Below are 21,870 nucleotides of genomic sequence, written 5' to 3'. Positions count from 1 at the left end.
TTATATAGCAATAGCTAATTTTATGTAGGACAGCTTTAAAAATAATCATTTCTTTTAGCTCTAATAAAATATTAAAATTATAGTTATATACGTATATTTAACAGATTATACATTTTCCAATTACAGTTATATATATTTAAATTTAAATTATATTTAATGATGTAATATAATATTCTTATTAAAAACACATTTATTTTTTAAATCTTGATATTTTATTTACACGTAAATCATTTATTTATAAATAAATTATGCTTTAAAAAATTTGGCAAAATTAACAATATATAAATTATTCATTAAAAATAATGTGAAAATACATATATCACAAAAGTTATAATAAAACTTGAGAATTATATAAAATAAAGTTTGTATGATTATTTTATAATTGATTTAAAGTTTATGGTGTATTAAAATCTATGTAATATCGTTAATTAACTATATTTATGTTCTCTTATGATTATTTAAGATTATTAGAACTACTTAAGACTATTTAAGACCAAATTATAGGATTAATAATAAACTACATTTAACTTTTAAATACGATATAATTGTAATATTAAGATATAGTTAACTAAATTTTTTCTAGATTATAAATTTTTTGCTATTATTTTTCTTCTTGCCTTATTATTGCATTGAATATATGACAGTGAAGTAAGAAACCGAAGCTTTCACCAGCTGTAATATTTATATGTTATCTCGTATGTATATTTATTTGATGAGGCATACTGTCATATTTACCGTAGCAAAACACTCCAACGATCCGACAAATAGTCCACCGACACTTATGGTAAATTCTTTGGTTCCTTTTTGCAGCAGAAATAGTATTAGTTTCTGTACATATAATGGAGCTTCATGCCATTGAACGTCATACCTATGCAATCGTGTCAAAATATACATATATTTCTACGCGACAACCTTATTGATCTTTCTGCATTTAATAAAACATTCTTTCAACTGTGAGATTTCATATAATTTGTCTAAAATTCTTACACGGTAGCAAAGAGATCACTATTGTGATCTGTTAAATCCTGCGCAACATAATTGGCTACAAACATGTATAAGACAGTAATAGTTACAAATATAAAAGGAAATAAAATTTCCTTGATATCAGCTTTATATGATGCAATCTGAAAAATCTAAAACACAAGATTGCGGTTGTAACAAATTTGTATCTGCATTTTTTATATTCTTTAAACATTCAGAATAAAGCGTATTAATTGGCGGACGATTACGATTGATATCATTTATTAATATCTCCTGAATGAAGCGTTTACGAGCATAATCTCAAAGAAAAATTATTTTTGTTTTAAAGTCCTACATTCATATTTCAAGTTTGACCATTTAATCCGGGAGCATCCCATATACAGAGTGTACTGAAGCGTTCATAGGCATTTTTTAAGAAAATTACGCATTTTTGAGAAAACTGTTTCATATAAAAATTGCAGAGTTTTAAATAACCCGTTACGAAGCAATATGTTATTTTATTATGTAACATGAATTAGTATGATCTTGAAGAGTATTATTATGATCATGTAGAAACCTTAAAACTTTTTAATGAAAATCTCAATTTTTATTACACATTTATATAATTTATTTCGAGAGCTTTTTAAAATATTATAATAAAGTCTTTTTTTATCACGCTCTAAATATTTTTTGAATTATTTTATATCTTAATCTGACATATTTTGATATAAAAATATAAGAATACAAAATGTCTTGTAAAATATTGAGTTTTTAATAATCTTACCGTAATCTTGCCTTTCTTTTATAAAAAAAACTTTATTATAATATTTTAAAAATCTTTCGAGATAAACTATAAGAACATGGGTATGAAAAATGGGGATTTTTGCTTAAAAAATTGAAGATGACCTTCATGTGACCTTCAAATGACTATGCAAGATCAAACTAATGACACCATCTTCGAAATCAAAAAACTTTTGTATGAAACATTTTTCTCTATAATATAAGTTAGTATAAGTTTGTAACACTTTAACTGACTCACTCTGTATATTAAGTATTATTTGAAAATAATGAATATAAATAAAACATAACACAAGACTTACTCGAAGAAGATTAAGACTCAAAGCGAGCACTTCGACTATTATTAAACAAAACAACATTTTCTCAATTTTGGATGCCAGAAGTTTGGTTAATCTTTAAAAACGAAGATATATTATTAGAAATAATATATATTTTTGTATACAATAGAATGTTCCAGAATTAAATCAACAAATTTCAGATAGTGATAAAGGACACCAAAACAAGGCAAATTTGTTAATAAACCTGTGTCTGCAAATGAGCCATATTGGCACTAGAGAATCAAAGACTAACAAGAGCATGAATCTTTGAAAAAAATTATTTTTTTGAAATTTTATTATTGTGGTTAAATAGAGATGATAAAACTTTTGTATAAAACAAGATAATTATGCATGCAGGTGAGCAACTTCATAATTAACTTGTTTTGGCGTCCTTTATAACCACCTGAAATTAGTCAGTTTAATTCTAAGTGCCGCATAGTGGCACATAGAAAAACTTAAGCAGTAAGATTTAGAACTTAAGAATTTCATCCATACGGAATTTTCAGGATTGCTTAAATTTTAATATGCCTTACTGTTTGGTCAATTCGCTTAAGTCTTACTGCTTAAGTTTTTTTTTTGTGTGCTACGGCTTTGAAACCCAAAAATACTCTCTATATGTCATCGAATAGAGATTAGACTAACTTCATAGCTTGCCGATGAATATTTATAGCACTAATTATTCCTTTCAGTATTAAATTCATTTTCTGTGATTTAATATCTTCTAGTGTATTGATAAGTACTGCACATTTAATACGATGACTGTAATTAATATATTCATCAAACTGTATATTTTTTCTGCCTTCGTAACATAAATACAAAAATTTCTTTTAACGTAACAATAAAATTGTGATCAAAATTTCAAACTATACATAATTATTTCTATGTTCTTACCTGGAAATTTTAAACATACCACAGGTATGTTGAAAATATGCAAAAAGCATTCCTCCTATTGCTATCATCGTAATGGCTTCTATGCATACTATTACACTGAGATGAACCAGAGCCAAATACAAGTACTTTTCTTGATCGATAAAATATTCCATCGTAAACGGCAGGTGATGTGAATGAGTTACGTTTATCGATAATAAAATAGAAAAAATACTTGAACAAAATATAACGATTATACCAGCGAATACGCTGCAAATGCCAAATACTAAAACGATTTAAATATTGAATTGTTATACTAATCTTTTTCGCGGAAATTTTTTAATTGCTTTAGGTGTTACTTGTAAATTTCTAATACATTATAATCTACAAGTATTATATTTCGATCAAATAACTGTTGTAATACTTTTAATATATTATATTGATATTGATCTTCATATATTTGCATATATGATGTTTTAATAAATTTTCTGATGCATTACACAAATATTAATATAAATATAAATATGCAGAAATATTGTTATATTCTATCGGAGTCAATTTTTTTCCCATTGAAACTTTGATAACTTATCTGTATCAAATAAAAAAATGTAGATGCATGTAAAAATATTATCTTACTTGTTAATGCAGTCGTGAAACGTTTTGCATTGCAATTATATTCTTTCATAATAGCAATTTCATTTTTATCTTTTATTTCGTTACATACATCCTGAAGTTGCATCAATAAATCCTTCATCTGTCATTTCAATAACTTTGTGTGTATGGCTTTTTCGTGTGTGTATAGAGGTGTGTGTACGTACATGCGCATGCGTATGTGTATATACATATCAGATTTTTTTTTGTTATTTCATACAAAAAGAATAGTCTCACGTGATCAAGCTACTCAACTTATGGGCTATCAGTTTTCATAAATTATAAATCTTATATTTTATAAACTTACAGCTTCGATGTTTAGATAAAATAAGGTGTATTTTATCACGAAAATACTAAAGAAAGATATGGAAGACAGAATCTTAACGACGAAATCCGACGTACATTTTGACGTAATGAATGCTGTAAACTGCAAGTAGTTACTTTAAAGAATTTATATTTTGAAAGTGATGAACAAATTATAAATTCTATATCATTAAATGCTTTTTTATACATTTGTATTTAAAATAATTGAATTAAATATTATTATGTAATACATAATTACGAGAGAGAGAAAGAAATTATATACACAATTATAATGCCGTTGGTAAAATCAATTTATTATAGTCTAAATTAAGATATTTCTAAATCACGTACATAGTAAAAAATTATTATGCGATGGTATATTAAAAAATATTGAAAAAAAAATTTAAATATAAAAAATTGTCTTACCTGAAATAAAATACCTGTCATCAGGATACTAGACAAGAAAATAAACTGAAATCGAGTTAGGTTTGATTGTTGCATAGGCCATAATCCAATAATGAGTAATAGAAATCTATTGAGCTTAAAATGTGTCCCGAGAGAGATCATCTCTTTACGAAGTGCGGATCGCAAGTGCCTGCGAAAAAGTCGGCGAGGGTGCACACTTATCCCCTCCTTTTTTATTGATCGTCTGAATATTATCTCTCTTGTAGCGTGAATTTTAGCACTATTACTGTAATTTAATGTAATACAAGACGACAGCACACGCATACACACACACACACACTCACACACGCGCGCAAATGCTATTATGAGGTGATAAACATTTTATATTTTCGCAGAAATTGAAAGAAAGTGAGATCGGTTAATAACCGATCAATTGTCGAGAAAAATTAAATTATCTATCTTTTACGTAATATCTTTCTTTTACGTAAATAAGAAAAAATTACTTATGAGAGGGGTTGCTTTTAGAGCTTTTAGAGCACGCAGGCGCATTTCCTCCTTCTCAGCAGCTCAACTTTATTCTGTCGCGTACTTCTGCTAGATACACATCGTCTTTGAGAGAAATACCTTTCAGCTTTTTAAACATTGTACTAGATATATATGAAATTTTTTGCAACGTGTTTGTATATAATATATTACGTTAGATATTTATTCATATTCTAAAGTGCTATTTATTTATTATTACGTTATATTCTAACGACAAATGACGACACAACAGACAATACATCAACACACAAGTAAATTTTTTTACGAAGGAAACTATATTAATTTCTACATATATGTCTGAGAGTTGTTGTTGTATCTGCAAAAAGTTTTGTGTAATTCTTGTTTCTTAATAATTTAGAAAAATAGAAATGCTGTCAATAATTTTTAATATATTTTGATTTATTTAAGTAATAACATTAGCAATATAAGTTATTCCTCTTAATTAGCATAAAAGTGTTATGATTAATTTGTATAAAAATAAAAATGTATATGCAGCATTATTAAAGATATTTTCATAAGATTAAAGATTAGATTAATAATTTATTTTAACACTGTTCGCTCCTTAAAATAAAGTTTACGTTGCATAATCGATTCTAATGCAAAAGAAATAGCGGCTGTTTTGAAATTTTATCGAAATTTGATGAAATTTATATTTGAAAAAGAAAAATAAATACATAAAATGATTATTTCAAGAAAGTTTCTTTACAGTTAAAAATTAATCGTTGTGTTTCTCTGTATGAAGCTTGTAATTTTCTAATGGGAAAAATATAACAAGGTCTTTTCTTTTGACATGACTCCGTACCATGTGACAGATGTGAACAGATATCTTGGCGATAAAAGGCGACTCTATCAGAGTCTATCGCATCCCTTACGATTACGGCAAATCATTGTACGTGGTATTAGTACTTATATGCAACGAGACGTCATCTTTATTTATGCCAGGGATGTATAAGAAAATATTTTAATGTGTAATGTTAAACTAATCATATTTTTTAGTTTTATATACACTTAAGACATTAAAATTATCAAGTTATATTTAAGGATAATATGATTCTTATTAAAAGCAATTTTATTTCCCAATTTTTGATATTTTATTTACACATAGGCTGTTCATTACAAAAGAAAATGATGCTATGAAAAATATCGAAATAAGTAATAAATTAAATTAAAATATTATCAATATTTAAATTATTAAAATAACGTGACTATATATATATATATATATATATATATATATATATATATATATACAAAAATTAAAATAAAACATGGCAATAATATAAAATTAAATAAATTTGTATCAGTATCTTACATTTGATTTAAAGTTTATGATTTTATTAAAATCTATGTAAATATCGTTAATTAAATATAATTATATTTTTGGAGATCTCTCTTGTTAGATTGTTCAAGAGACCATTAGAACTATTTAAAACCAAACTATGGAATTAATAATTAACCACATTTAACTTTTAAATGTAATATAATCGTAATATTGAGGTTTAGTTGACTAAATTTTTTTAGATTATAATTTTTGTACTACAATTTTTCTTCTTGCTTTATTATTTTATGTTTTTGCCCTGTTATTGCGTTGAATATATAACAGTAAAATAAGAAACCGAAGTTTTCACCAGCTGTAACGTTTATTTATAATATATATAATATGTAATTTAATGTTATCTTGTTTTAATTTGATAATATATTTATTATATTTACCGTGGCAAAACACTCCAACGATCCGACAAATAATCCACCGACACTTATAGTAAATTCTTTGGTCCCTTTTGCAATAGAAATAATATCAATTTTTGTATATGTAGAGGAGCTTCATACCACTTAACGTCATACCTACGCAATCATATATAGATAACATATACATAGATTTTACACGGCAATATTGATCTTTCTGCATTTGATAAAGCATTTCTTAAAATGCATGATTTCATGCAATTTGCCTAAAACAATGTTTCTTACACGGTAGCAAAAAGATCATTGTTATGATCTGTTAAATTTTGCGCAATATAATTGGCTATAAACATGTATAAAATAATACTAGTTACAAATATAAAGGGAAATAAAATTTCCATGAAATTATGTCCATATGTTGCGATCTGAAAAATCTAAAACACAACATCATGATTGTAATAAATTTGCATCTGCATTTCGTATACGTTCTCTAACATTATTCACAATAAAACTTATTAATTGACGAACAATTGCGATTGATCTAAAGATAAAAATCATATATTTTACATAAAATAATAATATTTTAAACAAAAATCAAAAATATTAGCAAAAATAAGAGAGAGAAAAAAGAAAAGAAATGTGAGTAAACGTGAGAAAATGAGCGAGAACCTGGGTTGATTGAAAAGAAAAAGAGAGAGAAAAAAGAAAACTTTTTCTTCATAATATAAAATACATATAGTATATCGTAAAATATATATATATATATATATATATATACATATATTTTTTTTTAATTATTTTTAAAAATATTGAATGTAAAGATATAACACGGGACTTACTCGAAAGAGATTAAGACTCAAACAGATCACTCCGACAAGTATTAAATAGAACAACATTTTCTCAATTTTAGATACCAAAAGTTTGATTAATCTTTAAAAACGGGATGATGTTATTATAAATGTTATATGTATATTTGCATATACATATTGTAAAAAGTATATCACCGAATAAAGTAACTAACATCATAGCTTGCCGATGAATATTTACGGCACTAATTATTCTTTTCAGTATTAAATTCATTTTTTTGATTCGGTACCTTCTAATATAGGTATTGCACATTTGATACGATGACTGCAATTAACATATTCATCAAAATTTTATTTATATTTTTTGTCTTTGTAGCATAAATACTAAATTTGTTTAAAATAACAATAGAATTATGTTTAAAATTTGAAACTTCATAATTATTTCTATGTTTGTTTTTTACCTGGAAATTTTAAACATACCACAGGTATGTTGAAAATACGCAATTAGCATTGCTCCTATTGCTACCATTGTAATTACTCCGATGCATACCGCTACACTGATATGAATTAGAATCAAATAGAAGTGCTTTTCTTGATCGATAAAGTATTCCATCGTAATCGGTAGGCGACGTGATTGAGTTACGTTTATCGATAATATAATAAAACAAATACTCGACCAAAATATAGCCACTATACTAGCGAATACGCTGCAAACAGCAAGTACTAAAAGAATTTAAATATGAAATCCTATTAATTTTTCTTGCTGAAATTTTTTAATTGCTTTCAGTATTATATACACACATAACATGGATATAATTAAATTTAATATATAAATTTTTATTTGATTATAATATTTTTCAATCACATATGTTATAACTGTTGTAATTTTACAATTTTTTCTATTTGATTTTATTGATTTATTATATTTAATATTGATTAATAAACTCTTTTGATGCATTATACAAACATAAATATGGAGAGAATTTGTAAAAATTTATCAAAATCAATTTATCTTCATTGAAACTTTTATAACTCATATATTAAATTTTAAAAAATGTAGGCACGTGTAAAAATTTAAAAATATTATCTTACTTGTCAACGCAGTTGTGTAACGTTTTGCATTGCAACTATATTCTTTCATAATATTGATTTCATTTTTATCTTTTAATTCGTTACATACATTCTGAAGTTGCATCAATAAATCCTCCACCTATCATTTCACTAAATTTGTGTATATGATTTTCGTGCGTGTGTGTGATACGGGGTGTGATACATGCGCATGCGTATGTATATATGTTCAATAACAACATGTATGTGTAAATGTTTAATATATAATATTAAACATTTTTTATTTTATTCAACAAGAGTAGTCATCTTATCACGCAATCAATCTACTCACTACAACTTGTTAGCTATCGATTCTCATCAAATACAAATCATATAAATTATAATAATATAAAACTTACGGCTTTGATGTTAAGATAAAATAAGTTGGATTTTATTGCAAAAGTACTAAAAAATGATATGGAAGACAGAATCTTGACGATAAAGACCGGCGTACATCTTGACGTAATGAATGTTGTAAACTGCAAGTAATAACTTTAAAGAATTTATTTTTTAAGCGATGAATAAATTATAAATTTTATATCTTTAAATATTTTTTATATAGTAAATTTAAAATAATAATATTAAGATGTGATTCATAATTACGAGAAAAGAGAGAAAGAAAGGAAGAAAAAGAAAAGATATTTATACTTTTATAATATAACTGATAAAATAATTTGATTAGTCTTAATTAGATATTTTTAATCCACGTGCATGACATAATAAAAATTATTGCGCAATAATATATTAAAATATAATAAAAAATAAAATATATAAATATGAAATATTGTCTTACCTGGAATATAATACTCGTCATCAAAATACAAGTCAAGAAAATAAACTGAAATCGAGTTAGGTTTGATTGTTGCATAGGCCATAATCCAATAATGAGTAATAGAAATCTATTGAGCTTAAAATGTGTCCCGAGAGAGATCATCTCTTTACGAAGTCCGGAGCGCAAGTGCCTGCGAAAAAGTCGGCAAGGGTGCACACTTATCCCCTCCTTTTTTATTGATCGTCTGAATATTATCTCTCTTGTAGCGTGAATTTTAGCACTATTACTGTAATTTAATGTAATACAAGACGACAGCACACGCATACACACACACACACACTCACACACGCGCGCAAATGCTATTATGAGGTGATAAACATTTTATATTTTCGCAGAAATTGAAAGAAAGTGAGATCGGTTAATAACCGATCAATTGTCGAGAAAAATTAAATTATCTATCTTTTACGTAATATCTTTCTTTTACGTAAATAAGAAAAAATTACTTATGAGAGGGGTTGCTTTTAGAGCTTTTAGAGCACGCAGGCGCATTTCCTCCTTCTCAGCAGCTCAACTTTATTCTGTCGCGTACTTCTGCTAGATACACATCGTCTTTGAGAGAAATACCTTTCAGCTTTTTAAACATTGTACTAGATATATATGAAATTTTTTGCAACGTGTTTGTATATAATATATTACGTTAGATATTTATTCATATTCTAAAGTGCTATTTATTTATTATTACGTTATATTCTAACGACAAATGACGACACAACAGACAATACATCAACACACAAGTAAATTTTTTTTACGAGGAAATCTATATTAATTTCTACATATATGTCTGAGAGCTTGTTATATCTGCAAAAAGTTTTGTGTAATTCTTGATTCTTAATAATTTAAAAAAAAATATAAATCAATAATTTTTTTTTGTCAATAATTTTTGATATATGTTGATTTTTTTAGAGTAATAATAGATTATTGCTTTTAATTAGCTAAAAAGTATTACGATTGATTTGTATAAAAATAATAATGTTTATGCAGCATTATTAAAGATATCAGCATAAGAATAAATAATTTATTTTAACACTGTTCTTTCTACAAAATGTAGCTTACGTTGCGCAGTCGGTTTATTGCAAAAGAAATGTAGCAGTTGTTTTTTTACGAAAAAAAAATTTTTTTAATAAACTTTAATAAAATGATATTAAGTCTAGATATGTAAAAAATATAAATCAATTTTTTTCTCATAAATTATTTATTTATTTAATTATTTATCTTTTAAATGAAATCTTTTTATATATGACGTAATCACGTACATAACTTTTATATATTTACATAATTTTTGTATAACTTTAATTCACAAGTTCTGTCTAAACATATTAATTAAAAACATCTTGATACCCGTTCCTACGATGACAGTTCTAATAGTGACGTCAAAACCAAGATTTTATTACGTCATAGTTCTCATTGTACACATCATAATTTGTCATTTATGCGTGATGTTACGTGTCATGAAGAGAAGAGATACTTCATATACTTATCAAAATCGCAGAATTTACTAGAAGCGCATTCAATTTCCTCCCACATAATAAAAGGATGTCTAATATCTATATAAACATTAGATTTTAAACACGTTTATGCACTATGATAAAAAAAAATAAATTATAATCTATTTAAAATATATATATATATATATATATCAAAAACAATTTCTTTTTTAAGTTTTTAAAAAATTTTTTTCAAAATAATTTTTCCAAAATTTTGTTAATGATTAAATAAATGCGCTCTTATCATAAAGCTTTTGTATAAAATTTATTAATTTATATAATTTATATAATATTTTTATATCTCAAATAATTTCCGCGATATATCGAGAGAAGCCAAAAACCGCTCTACATATGAGTGATAGTTTCATCGGAATTTTAGTTGGGTAAAAATTTAAACTTTCCTATTTATCTACCCTGCATGTGTGTAAAGTTTCATCAAAATCAGAATTTTTTAATTTGCTAGGTCCCCTTGTAATAATAAATTAAACATTTGAAAATAATATTTGGCATGTCTTATTATTGACATATCGCATATATAAAAAATTAAAATGCTTAAAAACGACGTAACGTTAAACAAATCTGTTATTTGTTATACAATAGCTAATTTTATATGTCATCTTTAAAAATAATAATATCTTTTAGCTTTACATATACTTAAGGCCTTTAAACTATCAAATTATATCTAAAGATAATATGATTGAAAATAGTTTTATTTCTCAATTTTTAATATTTTAAGTATTTTACACATTGTACACATCAGCCATTCATTATAAAAAAATTATGCTATAAAGAAAGTTTGGCAAACATTATTAATATATACATTAACAATATATACATTATTTATTTAACGTAAATACATACATCACAAAAGTTAAAATAAAACATAAAAATAATATAAAATTAAATAAATTTGTATCAATGCCTTATATTTGATTTAAATTTTATGATGTATTAAAAACCTATGTAATATCGTTAATTAAATATAATTATAAATTTGGAGATCTCTTGTTAGATTGTTTAAGACACCATTAAAATTATTTAAGACTATTTAAAGCTAAACTATGAAATTAATAATAAACCACATTTAACTTTTAAATGTAATATAATTGTAATATTGAGGTTTATTTAATTAAATTTGTCCCAGATTATAATTTTTTTACTATAATTTTCCTTCTTACCTTATTATTGCGTTGAATATATGACAGTGAAGTAAGAAACCGAAGTTTTTACTAGCTGTAATGTTTATTTGTAATATGTTGCCTTGTTTACATATATTGATAATATATTTATTTTATTTACCGTGGCAAAACATTCCAACGATCCGACAAAGAGTCCACCGACACTTACAGTAAACTCTTTGGTTCCTTTTTGCAGCAGAAATAGTATCAGTTTCTGTACATGTAACGGAGCTTCATGCCATTGAACGTCATACCTATGCAATCATGTCAAAATATACAAATATATTTCTACGCGACAACCTTGTTGATCTTTCTGCATTTAATAAAACATTCTTTCAACTGTCAGATTTCATACAATTCATTTAAAATTCTTACACGGTAGCAAAGAGATCATTATTGTGATCTGTTAAATCCTGCGCAACATAATTGGCTACAAACATATATAAGATACTAATTGTTACAAATAAAAAGGGAAATAAAATTTCCTTCATATCATTTCCATACGTTACGCTCTGAAAAATCTAAAACACAAGATTGCCATTGTAACGAATTTTCATCTACATTTCTTACGTTCTCTTCACACTAAAGTTTCATTCTCACAATAAAAGTTAATAATTGGTGATGGAAACGACTCATCTATATAAATATAAACAATATATTTTGTAAAATAAAAGATATCAGCGAGAAAAAGAGAGAGAAAGGGAGGTGGGAGAGGAAGAGAGAAAAAAAGAGAAAAAATCCTTCTTTCACTATAAAGTATAGACAATATATCGTGAAATATATATATATGGTATATATATATATATATATATATATATATATATTAAATATTGTTTGAAAGAAATGTATATAAACACGAGACTTACTTGGAAGAGATTAAGACTCAAACAGATAACTCCGATTACTATTAAACAGAACAACATTTTCTCAATTTTCGATGCCATAAGCTCGGATAATCTTTAAAAACCAAAAGATATTATTAGAAGTATATATATTATACTTGTATATATATATATATATATATATATATATATATATATATACATTTATGTGTGTGTGTGTATCGAATAGAGATACTAACTTTATAGCTTGCCGATGAATATTTACAGCACTAATTATTCCTTTCAGTATTAAATTCATTTTCTTTGATTTAATTTTTTCTAATATATCGATAGACATTGCACATTTAATACGATAACTGTAATTATTATATTTATCAAACTGTATATCGTTTTCTACCTTCGCAATATAAACACCAGATTTGTTCAAGATATCAATAGAATTTTGTTTAAGACTTAAAAACTTCTAATTATTTTTACGTTCCTTTTTTACCTGGAAATTTTAAACATACCACAGGTATGTTAAAAATACGCAATAAGCATCGCTCCTATCGCTACCATTGTAGTCGTACCGATGCAATTCGCCATGCTGATATGAATCAGAATCAAATAGAAATATTTTTCTTTATCGATAAAGTATTCCGTCATAATCGGCAGGTGACGTGATTGAGTTACGTTTATCGACAATATAATAGAACAAATACTCGACCAAAATATAATGACTATGTTAGCGAATAAGGTGCAAACGCCAAGTACTAAAAGGATTTAAATATTGAATTGTCATATCGATTTATCTCGCGGAAGTTTTTTTAATTGGCAATTTACAATTAATTTATAAATTGTTAATGTATAAATTTCTCACACAATTATAATCTATTTCAATCATATAACTTATAATTGTAATTTTACAATATTTGTCTATTTGTCTATATAGTTATTTTTGATATATTATATTTGATATTAATCTTTATATTTTTGCGTGTATGATAAATATTTTTAATAAAATCGTGCCATTACACAAACATTTCACAAACTATAATTATTGAGAATTACAGAGAAATTGTTATAATTTATCGCAATCAATTTTTCTTCATTCAAACTTTTATAACTCATGTGTCAAATAAAAAAAAAATATAGGCACATGTAAAAATCAAAAAATATTATCTTACTTGTTAATACAGCTGTGTAACGTTTTGCATTGCAACTATATTCATTCATAATAGCGAGTTCATTTTTATCTTTTAATTTGTTACATATATTCTGAAGTTGCATCAATAAATCCTTCATCTGTCATTTCAGTAATTTTGTGTATACGATTTTCGTGTATATGTGTTTATAGAATGTGTGTATATGTGCGTGAGTGAGTAATGCGTGCATATGTTACATTAATTTTTTTTTTTTTTTTTATATTTTATTTATGAAAAATGGTCATCCCATCAAACTACTCACAACTTGCGAGCTATCAATTTCTTATAAATTCCATAGGGTATCAACTTACAGAATCGATGTTGAGATAAAATAAGTTGTATTTTATTGCAAAAGTACTAAAAAAAGATATAGAAGACAAAATTTTGGAGACGAATTCCGGCGTACATCTTGATGTAAGAAATGTTGTGAACTGTAAGTAATAATTTTATTAAAAATTTACATTAACAATTTGCATTTATCTTTTTAAACTGAACAAAAGTTATAAATTCTATATTACCAAATGTTTTTTTGTACTTGTATTTAAAATGATTGAATTAAATCGTGATACATAATTACGAAAAAAAGACAGACAGAGAGAGAGAGAGAGAGAGAGAGAGAGAGAGAGAGAGAGAGAGAGAGAGAGTAAGAGATTATGTATACTATTATAATACAGCTGGTAAAATAATTTCGTTATAATCTAAACTAAGATATTTTTAAGTCACGTGCATAATAAAAAATTATTATGCGATATTAAAATATAATATTAAAATATAATTATATTAAATATATTAAAATGTAATAAAAAATCAAAATATATGTATAAATTTGAAATATTGTCTTACCTGAAACATAATACTCGTCATCAGAACACTAGACAAGAAAATGAACTGAAATCGAGTTAGGTTCGATTGTTGCAAAGGCCATAAGCCAATAATGAGTAATAGAAATCTATTGAGCTTAAAATACTGAGTCTCGAGAGAGAGAGCATCTCTTTACGAAGTCCGGGACGCAAGTGCCTGCGAAAAAGTCGACGAGGGTGCACGCTTATCCCCTCCTTTTTTATTGATTGTCTGAATATTCCCTCTCTCTTGTAGAGTGAATTTTAGCTCTATTACTGTAATTTAGTGTAATGCATAATAGCGCACAATTGCTATTGTGAGATCGTAAACATATTACTATATTTTCGCAGCATTTGAAAGAAATTAAAGTCTATTATTAATCGATCGATTGAATGTTGAGAAAAATTAAATCGTCCGTTTTCTACGCAAATAAAAAAAAAAAAAAGATTACTTATGAGGAAGAGCTGTTCTTGAGCTATAGAGCCACGCAAGCGCATGTATTTTCTTTTTCAGCATCGCAACTTTATTCTGTTGCGTACTTTTGCAAGACACACTTCTTTGAGAGAAGTATCGTCCAGCTCCTTAAGCACTATAAATGTCTGTTTGTTACATTTATATTTATTTTATATTTATTTCATATTCTAACGTGCTATTTATTTGTCATTACGATACACTCTAACAACAAATGAGGACACAACGGACAATACATCAACACTCATAAATAAATTTCACTCATAAATAAATAAATTACATACATGTCTGAGAACATATATTATTGTCGTAAAGTTCTGCAAAAAATTTTGCAATCATTGAGTCTCAATAATTTAGAAAAAATAAAGATATTCATCAATAATTTTTGATATATGCTGCATTTATTTCTGGGGGGGCTTTTTATGGTTTTTTCACACACAATAAATAATTTAATACAATTATTTACAACACTCTTTATTTATTAATTTCAACACTGTCCTCTCCGCAAAATGAATTTTACATTTTTGCGCGATCGGTTTTATTGCAGAAGAAATTTAGCGGTTGCTTTTTATGAAGATTAGAAATTTGTTTTTAATAAAATTAAATAAAATTTTTATTAAAAAAAAATAATAATAAACACGTAAACAACTAAAAAAGTCTCTTTGCAATTAAAAATAATAATTTATGGCCTTTTTGTTCCGACGTGATTCCACACCATGTGAACAGATATCCTGACTATAGGAGGGCGATTCTATCAGGATCACATCCTTGACGGCAAGTTTTCATGGTGTAGGCAACTTGCTCACATCCATAAATCCTTGATCCGGAAATATGCTTTGCGTTTGAGGCAATTATGAGCATTAGCGTCGCGATGTAGCTTTAATTCTACTCGGCCATCCATCTCGTTCGCTTTTGAACTTTCCAAATATCATTATAGTTCTTATACACGACGTTTCAAAAAATAGTTTTCCTTGTCGATATTATGTAACAGTTATTTCTGTGTCTTATATGCGAGATAAGAAATAATGTGTCATATAAATAAATTATTTGTATCTTTTTAAACAGATTTTATGGTGAAAATAATTTAAATACTGTATATGTACAAGTATAATTTTATTTTATCTAAACCTAGATTAATAAGACAAAAATATCATAAAAATTTAAGAATTTATTTCTAAAAAAAAAAAATATTGTTACCTTCCATACATCTTTTAGAATTTTTTTTTCAAATAATAATAATACAAAACTTTAAAATATAAATTTAATTGCTTTATTTTTTTATACATTTTTTAATATAGTCTTTAAAAAAAATAACTGTTAAAAATAAATATTATATATAATATATTAAATATTTTCATCTCTTTATTTCTAAGTAATATTAGGAAATTGATAAATTTGACATTAAGACAGGATATACATATAAGAAATATAAATCATCTTCTTACCATAAATTATTATTTATCTTTTTAAAATCTTTGTATATATGACATAATCATATATATAACTTTAATATATATAATTTTAATTCAAATTTTGTCTAGACATATTAACTAAAAACATTCTGATAGCCGCTTCTGCTAATGGTGACATCAAAACCAAGATTTTATTACGTCATAGCTTCTATATCTCTGTCATTTATGCGCGATTTTACGTCGTGACGTCGCGAAGAGATAGGATGCTTTATATCTCAGGATCACAGAATTTTCTAAGAGCTCGTTCAATTTCCTACCGCATGCCACATAATAAAAATCTGTCCATTATCTATTTAAACATTAGATTTTAGACGTGTCTGCGCATTGTGATGTTAAAAAAATTAAATTATTATCTAAAATATAATATAATAAATATAATAAAAATATTTTTTTTCTTTTTAGATTTAATTTTGTTTCGATAAAATTTTTAGCGTGTGAAAAATAGAACATTTTCAATTTTTATTGATAAAAATAAAAAAATAGAAAACAATTTTCAAAAATTAGCATAATTAAAAATTGAATGCTTTGTATATGAAGAAACATGTATAAGTGATTGTTTGACGTTCTTGAAATTTTAAATTTGAATATTAAATATATACATTGTCTCAACAAAGAAAAAAGAAAGAGAGAAATAATAAAATGCTTAGAAAAATACATGTAAAAAGAAATTAAAAATTTATTTTTCATATTTGCCTTTTTTCTACAGAGATGCTTTAAGTATATAGGATTGTTAGATAAAAGAATATTTAGGCTCCGGTGTGCGTATGTCGTCGAAGATTTTCGGATCGGGTTCGTCATCAGGATCGAATTCTATGTCCATCGGATCGATCGGAGGTGGTATTTGCGGGATTCTAGGTTTCGCAGACGGTGCTGATCGCATTAGACAGGCTTCCAGTTTTTCCTGCACGCGTTTTTCCTCATCCATCGCATCTATCACGGATGCAGTTTCCCCCGCATATTGCATTATATCTTTTATATTCTCTTCGTACTCCCTAAGCTGTATTTTCAACAAATAACAATAAAAAAAAATGTTAAATATTTAAAACCTGAATTTAACTTATTAAAAATGAGTATAAAATTTTCTCTTGTTTAATATGCAACTCTTTAAAGATATGTAAGATACATTTGGCCAATTTTAGCATGAATTTAAAATATTTGTGTAAACTTTAAGTGAGAATGTTTACAAGAGTTAACATATGCCAATTACATCTTGTTCAATGACATCTTTATCTTTGGCATCGTAATCTTTGGGATAAGCATCTAATTCATAAGCTGACTCTGCTTCTAAAGTCTCACACGATGCAAGATCACGCTCACTTCCATTGGTGAGGTTAGATCGGCGATTTAAGAGTCTCTCTCTAAACTTTTGTGCATCCACTTTGAGAATGATTACTCTAAACACATTATCGAAAATTATAATAATTATTATTATTACGGAATTTTTAGAATGGTCATTATTTAAGAAGAGGAAATGCAACCTATTGGGTGGCGTGGATATCATATCCAGAAGCTTGAACTCCTCCACAGTTTTAGGATAATCGGTTAAAATCCATCCTTTTCTAAGACATTCGGATCCGAGTACATATTGCTGGAAATAATAATGATAGATAATAAACGCAAATTACAAAATTAATTCAATTGATTTTTCATCAAACTACATTGTACCTCGACAATTTCTATTCTTGTTTCTGATTTTAATTTCTTTCCGTATCCGTAACACTCGCATAATCGTAACATTTCACCTAAGGCCGTTTCTTGCGAACATGCTTGCTCCAGAATATAATTGAAATCAACTACAAAAATATATAATGCACTGTATATTCGAAGTATTATTATTTAAATTAAATCCACTCATTCAAAATATTTTTATAAAAAATATTGCAATATATATATATATATATATATATATATATATATATATATATATATTAGAGTAAATATATTATTCTATTTTTATTATATTTTTATTAGAGTAAATATATTATTCTACTTTTATTTTATTTTTATTAGAGTAATATTATTCTAATAAAAATAAAATAAAAGTATAATAATATATTTACTCTAATAAAAATAGAATAATATATTTACTCTAATAAAATGTATAAATAATCTAATATCTAAAGTAAATATATTAATATTAGCTGTAATAATACCATGAACGAGATTAAATCTCTCAGATATATGCTTTGCCAAAGAGTGATGACCTGATCCCCTAGGACCTATGAGAGCTATGCGAAAGAGCGATGGTGCCCCATAATGTTTCTTAATCTTCGATAATGTCGCGCATTCTTTGCCTAGCTCTTGAATTGTCTTAACACCAACTTCGACTTCCTAGAAAATATTTTTTAACGATCAGTTGTCTTAACAATATTAATAATATACATATAATTTTAAAAAATATAAAATATGAATATTAAAATATACAATATATTATTGTTATTTATATTAAAATTTAAGAAATAAACGTGTGACACAAAAATTTATTTTTTTTAATTTCTTATATATAATGTTAATGTTAACATTAATAATAGATAATAATACTAATAATAAAGAGACAAAATAATAGATTATCATTACTAAACATTATAATGTCAAAAATTAACTAACAATTAATAAATTAGCATATACTTCACGTAGATCTCGAAGGATTCTCTCATAATTGTATTGTCTCAAATCTTCTGGAAATAAACATGATTCACGAAAAAATGAATCAGATATAATTTTGCATATCCAGAAATATTAAGGATTTAAAATTTAATTCTGCTAATACGTATCTGAAATAGATCTCTTTGTATTTTTATTTTAATTTTGTTTTTGTACATATAACATATTTTTGCATATTATTTGTATATTTTATAAATATATTAATAAATATAAAAAATGTAAAATTTACAACGTTAATTTAAATTAAAATTGAACATTAATTTAAATTAATTAAAATTAAAATACACATACGATACATTAATTTAAATTAAAATAAAACATTTAATTTAAAATTGTTTTGATTTATATTTACAGATTGACTGTGCTTAAAAAAAAAAAAAATAAAAATGGATGTAAATGAACAAGAACAGAATAGCAGAGTCAATAATACTGATCCTACAGTAAGTATACTTTGAGTTTCGTTCTCTGCGTTTGATGATACGATTTGTATTACATGTGTGGGTATCACGCCGACACGTTGCATCGCACGTGCTTCCTTCTTGCTTCTTGGTATATCTGTAAGTGAATTACTTATTTACACAAGAGGAAAATAAAAGAGAGCTTTAGTTTTTAATAATGTATATACTATAATAATTTTAATTGTACATATTATAATATTTTATATTATAATAACTTTCCAGAATAATTCAACAGTTATTTCATTCACACACAATGGAATAACTCTTAATAAGTAATTTAAGAAAATTTAAATTACCCACTAATGTCCACCCAGATTCGTGAAGTATTCCCGACATTAACATTTCCTTCATTCTCCTTGCAATCTCATCAGCACTATAGCAATAGCACGTGTTCTGAAATATATATATGTATATATATATAAAATGTATATATATATATATATATATATATATATATATATGTAATAAAATAAAAAAATAAATAAAAATTATGTAATAAAATAAAAAAAATAATTAGCGTTTTTTCTTCTCCCAGAGACATTTTATAAATGGTAAATAATTTTGGTAACAGATTACTTTAGCAGAGGAAAAAGCACGAAGATCTTGTAGAGTTACAGGACGATTGCCAATTTCTTCTTGCAGAATTTTCGCGAGGGTCAATTTGTCTGTGTTGACGAAAAGAGAATTTTGTTTTATATTAATCTTGAGAATAAATATATATATATATATATATATATATATATTATAGATAAATTTTTCTAAATATAAATATTATACATAATTTTTTCTTATTTTTTATCGTATTTTATAAATAATATTACAAAAATAACAAATATTTTATTATAAAAATATTTCTACACTTAATCATGTTAGATTATGCGAATTACCAAAGCTTGGAGGAGCTATAAGAATGATTCTGGGAATATCTCGTTTTCGTATGGCATATTGAATGCATTGTTTCATAAATACTAATGGATCCTCGGGTTTCTGGATTAATAACTGCGTCACTAACTCCTATATAAGTTTTTTTATAATATAATACTATGCATATATAAAGTAATGTAACAGACAAAAAAAAATGAAAAGAATATACTCTAATGTAATATAAAAAAATTACAATTTATATATAATTATAAAAATATATATTATAATATAATTAATATCGATGCGAGAAAATATTTAAGCAGTTAAAAATGACATAGTTTAATTACATAAAAGAATTCGTATAATCTGTGCTTTTCCATATAAGGCACGAAATTTGGCGGAATGGTCAATAATCTTCTTGTTGTTACTCCGAAATCGCACATTTCTTACAATTTTCATATATAATATTGAGATTAAAATTAAAATCACGTCACAAAATTGACATACACATTTTTTGACATATTTTATGAATTCGAATAATAAAGCGCGATTTTCAATTTTATTTATTTTCAAAAGCTATATATTTGCTCTTTTTTTACATTACATATACAGAATATTTTGCAAATTAAATTAAATAAGAAATATTACATATTTTTACATATAAATATAAAAATAAACCAATTATAATTTTCAATAAAAAGATTTATCGAGCAATGATTTAAAATCATTCTACTTTTAGTAATGCAAATTTGCAAATTTATATTTATAATTATATTTATCTATATGTATAATTAATTTTATAATAAAACTATATTTATCCTAGGTAGTAGCAGTTTTTTTTATAACATATTTTTATTTTTTAATTTTTTTATTTATTCCCTATTATTTGTTTATATATATATATATATATATATATATATATATATATATATATATATATAAAATTAAAAAATAAAAATATTTGTTATAAAAATTAAAAAAAGCTTATATATATATATATATATATATATTTAAACAAATAATAGAGAATAATTAAAGAAAATTAAAAATAAAAAATATTTATTATAAAAAATTAAAAAAAAAACTTATATGTATATATATAAACAAATAATAGGGAATAATTAAAGAAAATTAAAAATGT

At 25.2% G+C, this 21,870-nt stretch overlaps 2 protein-coding genes and 2 pseudogenes across 2 annotated transcripts; all 4 read right to left on the bottom strand.

The window, feature by feature from the left end:
* Window positions 1-621: 621 nt before the first annotated feature.
* On the bottom strand, window positions 622-4,466 carry LOC126856022 (uncharacterized). Its single transcript, XM_050604181.1, has 9 exons — window positions 4,323-4,466; window positions 3,901-4,020; window positions 3,579-3,696; window positions 2,967-3,228; window positions 2,718-2,834; window positions 2,061-2,151; window positions 988-1,133; window positions 736-868; window positions 622-672 (listed from the first exon to the last, which is right to left on the bottom strand). The coding sequence occupies exons 1-9, from the start codon at window positions 4,461-4,463 to the stop codon at window positions 622-624; spliced, it is 1,179 nt and encodes a 392-aa protein (XP_050460138.1). The 5' UTR covers window positions 4,464-4,466.
* A 1,958-nt stretch (window positions 4,467-6,424) lies between these two features.
* LOC126855996 (uncharacterized) lies at window positions 6,425-9,417 on the bottom strand (annotated as a pseudogene).
* Window positions 9,418-11,938: 2,521 nt separating this feature from the next.
* Window positions 11,939-16,172, bottom strand: LOC126856056 (uncharacterized; annotated as a pseudogene).
* Window positions 16,173-17,473: 1,301 nt separating this feature from the next.
* LOC126856055 (adenylate kinase 8) lies at window positions 17,474-21,172 on the bottom strand. The gene is made up of 8 exons (XM_050604234.1): window positions 21,077-21,172; window positions 20,746-20,879; window positions 19,766-19,976; window positions 18,897-19,074; window positions 18,409-18,536; window positions 18,222-18,331; window positions 17,951-18,137; window positions 17,474-17,740 (listed from the first exon to the last, which is right to left on the bottom strand). Exons 1-8 carry the CDS (start codon window positions 21,170-21,172, stop codon window positions 17,474-17,476), a joined length of 1,311 nt encoding a protein of 436 aa, XP_050460191.1.
* Window positions 21,173-21,870: the final 698 nt, after the last annotated feature.

Source organism: Cataglyphis hispanica, chromosome 17, assembly GCF_021464435.1.
Source record: "Cataglyphis hispanica isolate Lineage 1 chromosome 17, ULB_Chis1_1.0, whole genome shotgun sequence".
In the NCBI taxonomy this organism is placed as follows: Eukaryota; Metazoa; Arthropoda; class Insecta; order Hymenoptera; family Formicidae; genus Cataglyphis; species Cataglyphis hispanica.
This window is presented reverse-complemented; position numbering and strand designations above follow the sequence as displayed.

Bases quoted from the DNA above. Each gene is read 5' to 3' on its own strand.
- LOC126856055 (XM_050604234.1), bottom strand. From the start codon at position 21,172: ATGTGCGATTTCGGAGTAACAACAAGAAGATTATTGACCATTCCGCCA. The intron at 18,537-18,896 runs GTATTATTACAG...ATATTTTTGTAG, and splicing joins GAGATTTAATCTCGTTCATG to TTGATTTCAATTATATTCTG. The intron at 18,138-18,221 runs GTTGCATTTCCT...TAATGTGTTTAG, and splicing joins ATATCCACGCCACCCAATAG to AGTAATCATTCTCAAAGTGG.
- LOC126856022 (XM_050604181.1), bottom strand. From the start codon at position 4,463: ATGATCTCTCTCGGGACACATTTTAAGCTCAATAGATTTCTATTACTC. The intron at 3,697-3,900 runs GTAAGTTTATAA...TTGAAATGACAG, and splicing joins TTTATCTAAACATCGAAGCT to ATGAAGGATTTATTGATGCA. The intron at 2,835-2,966 runs GTAAGAACATAG...TATTAATTACAG, and splicing joins GGTATGTTTAAAATTTCCAG to TCATCGTATTAAATGTGCAG.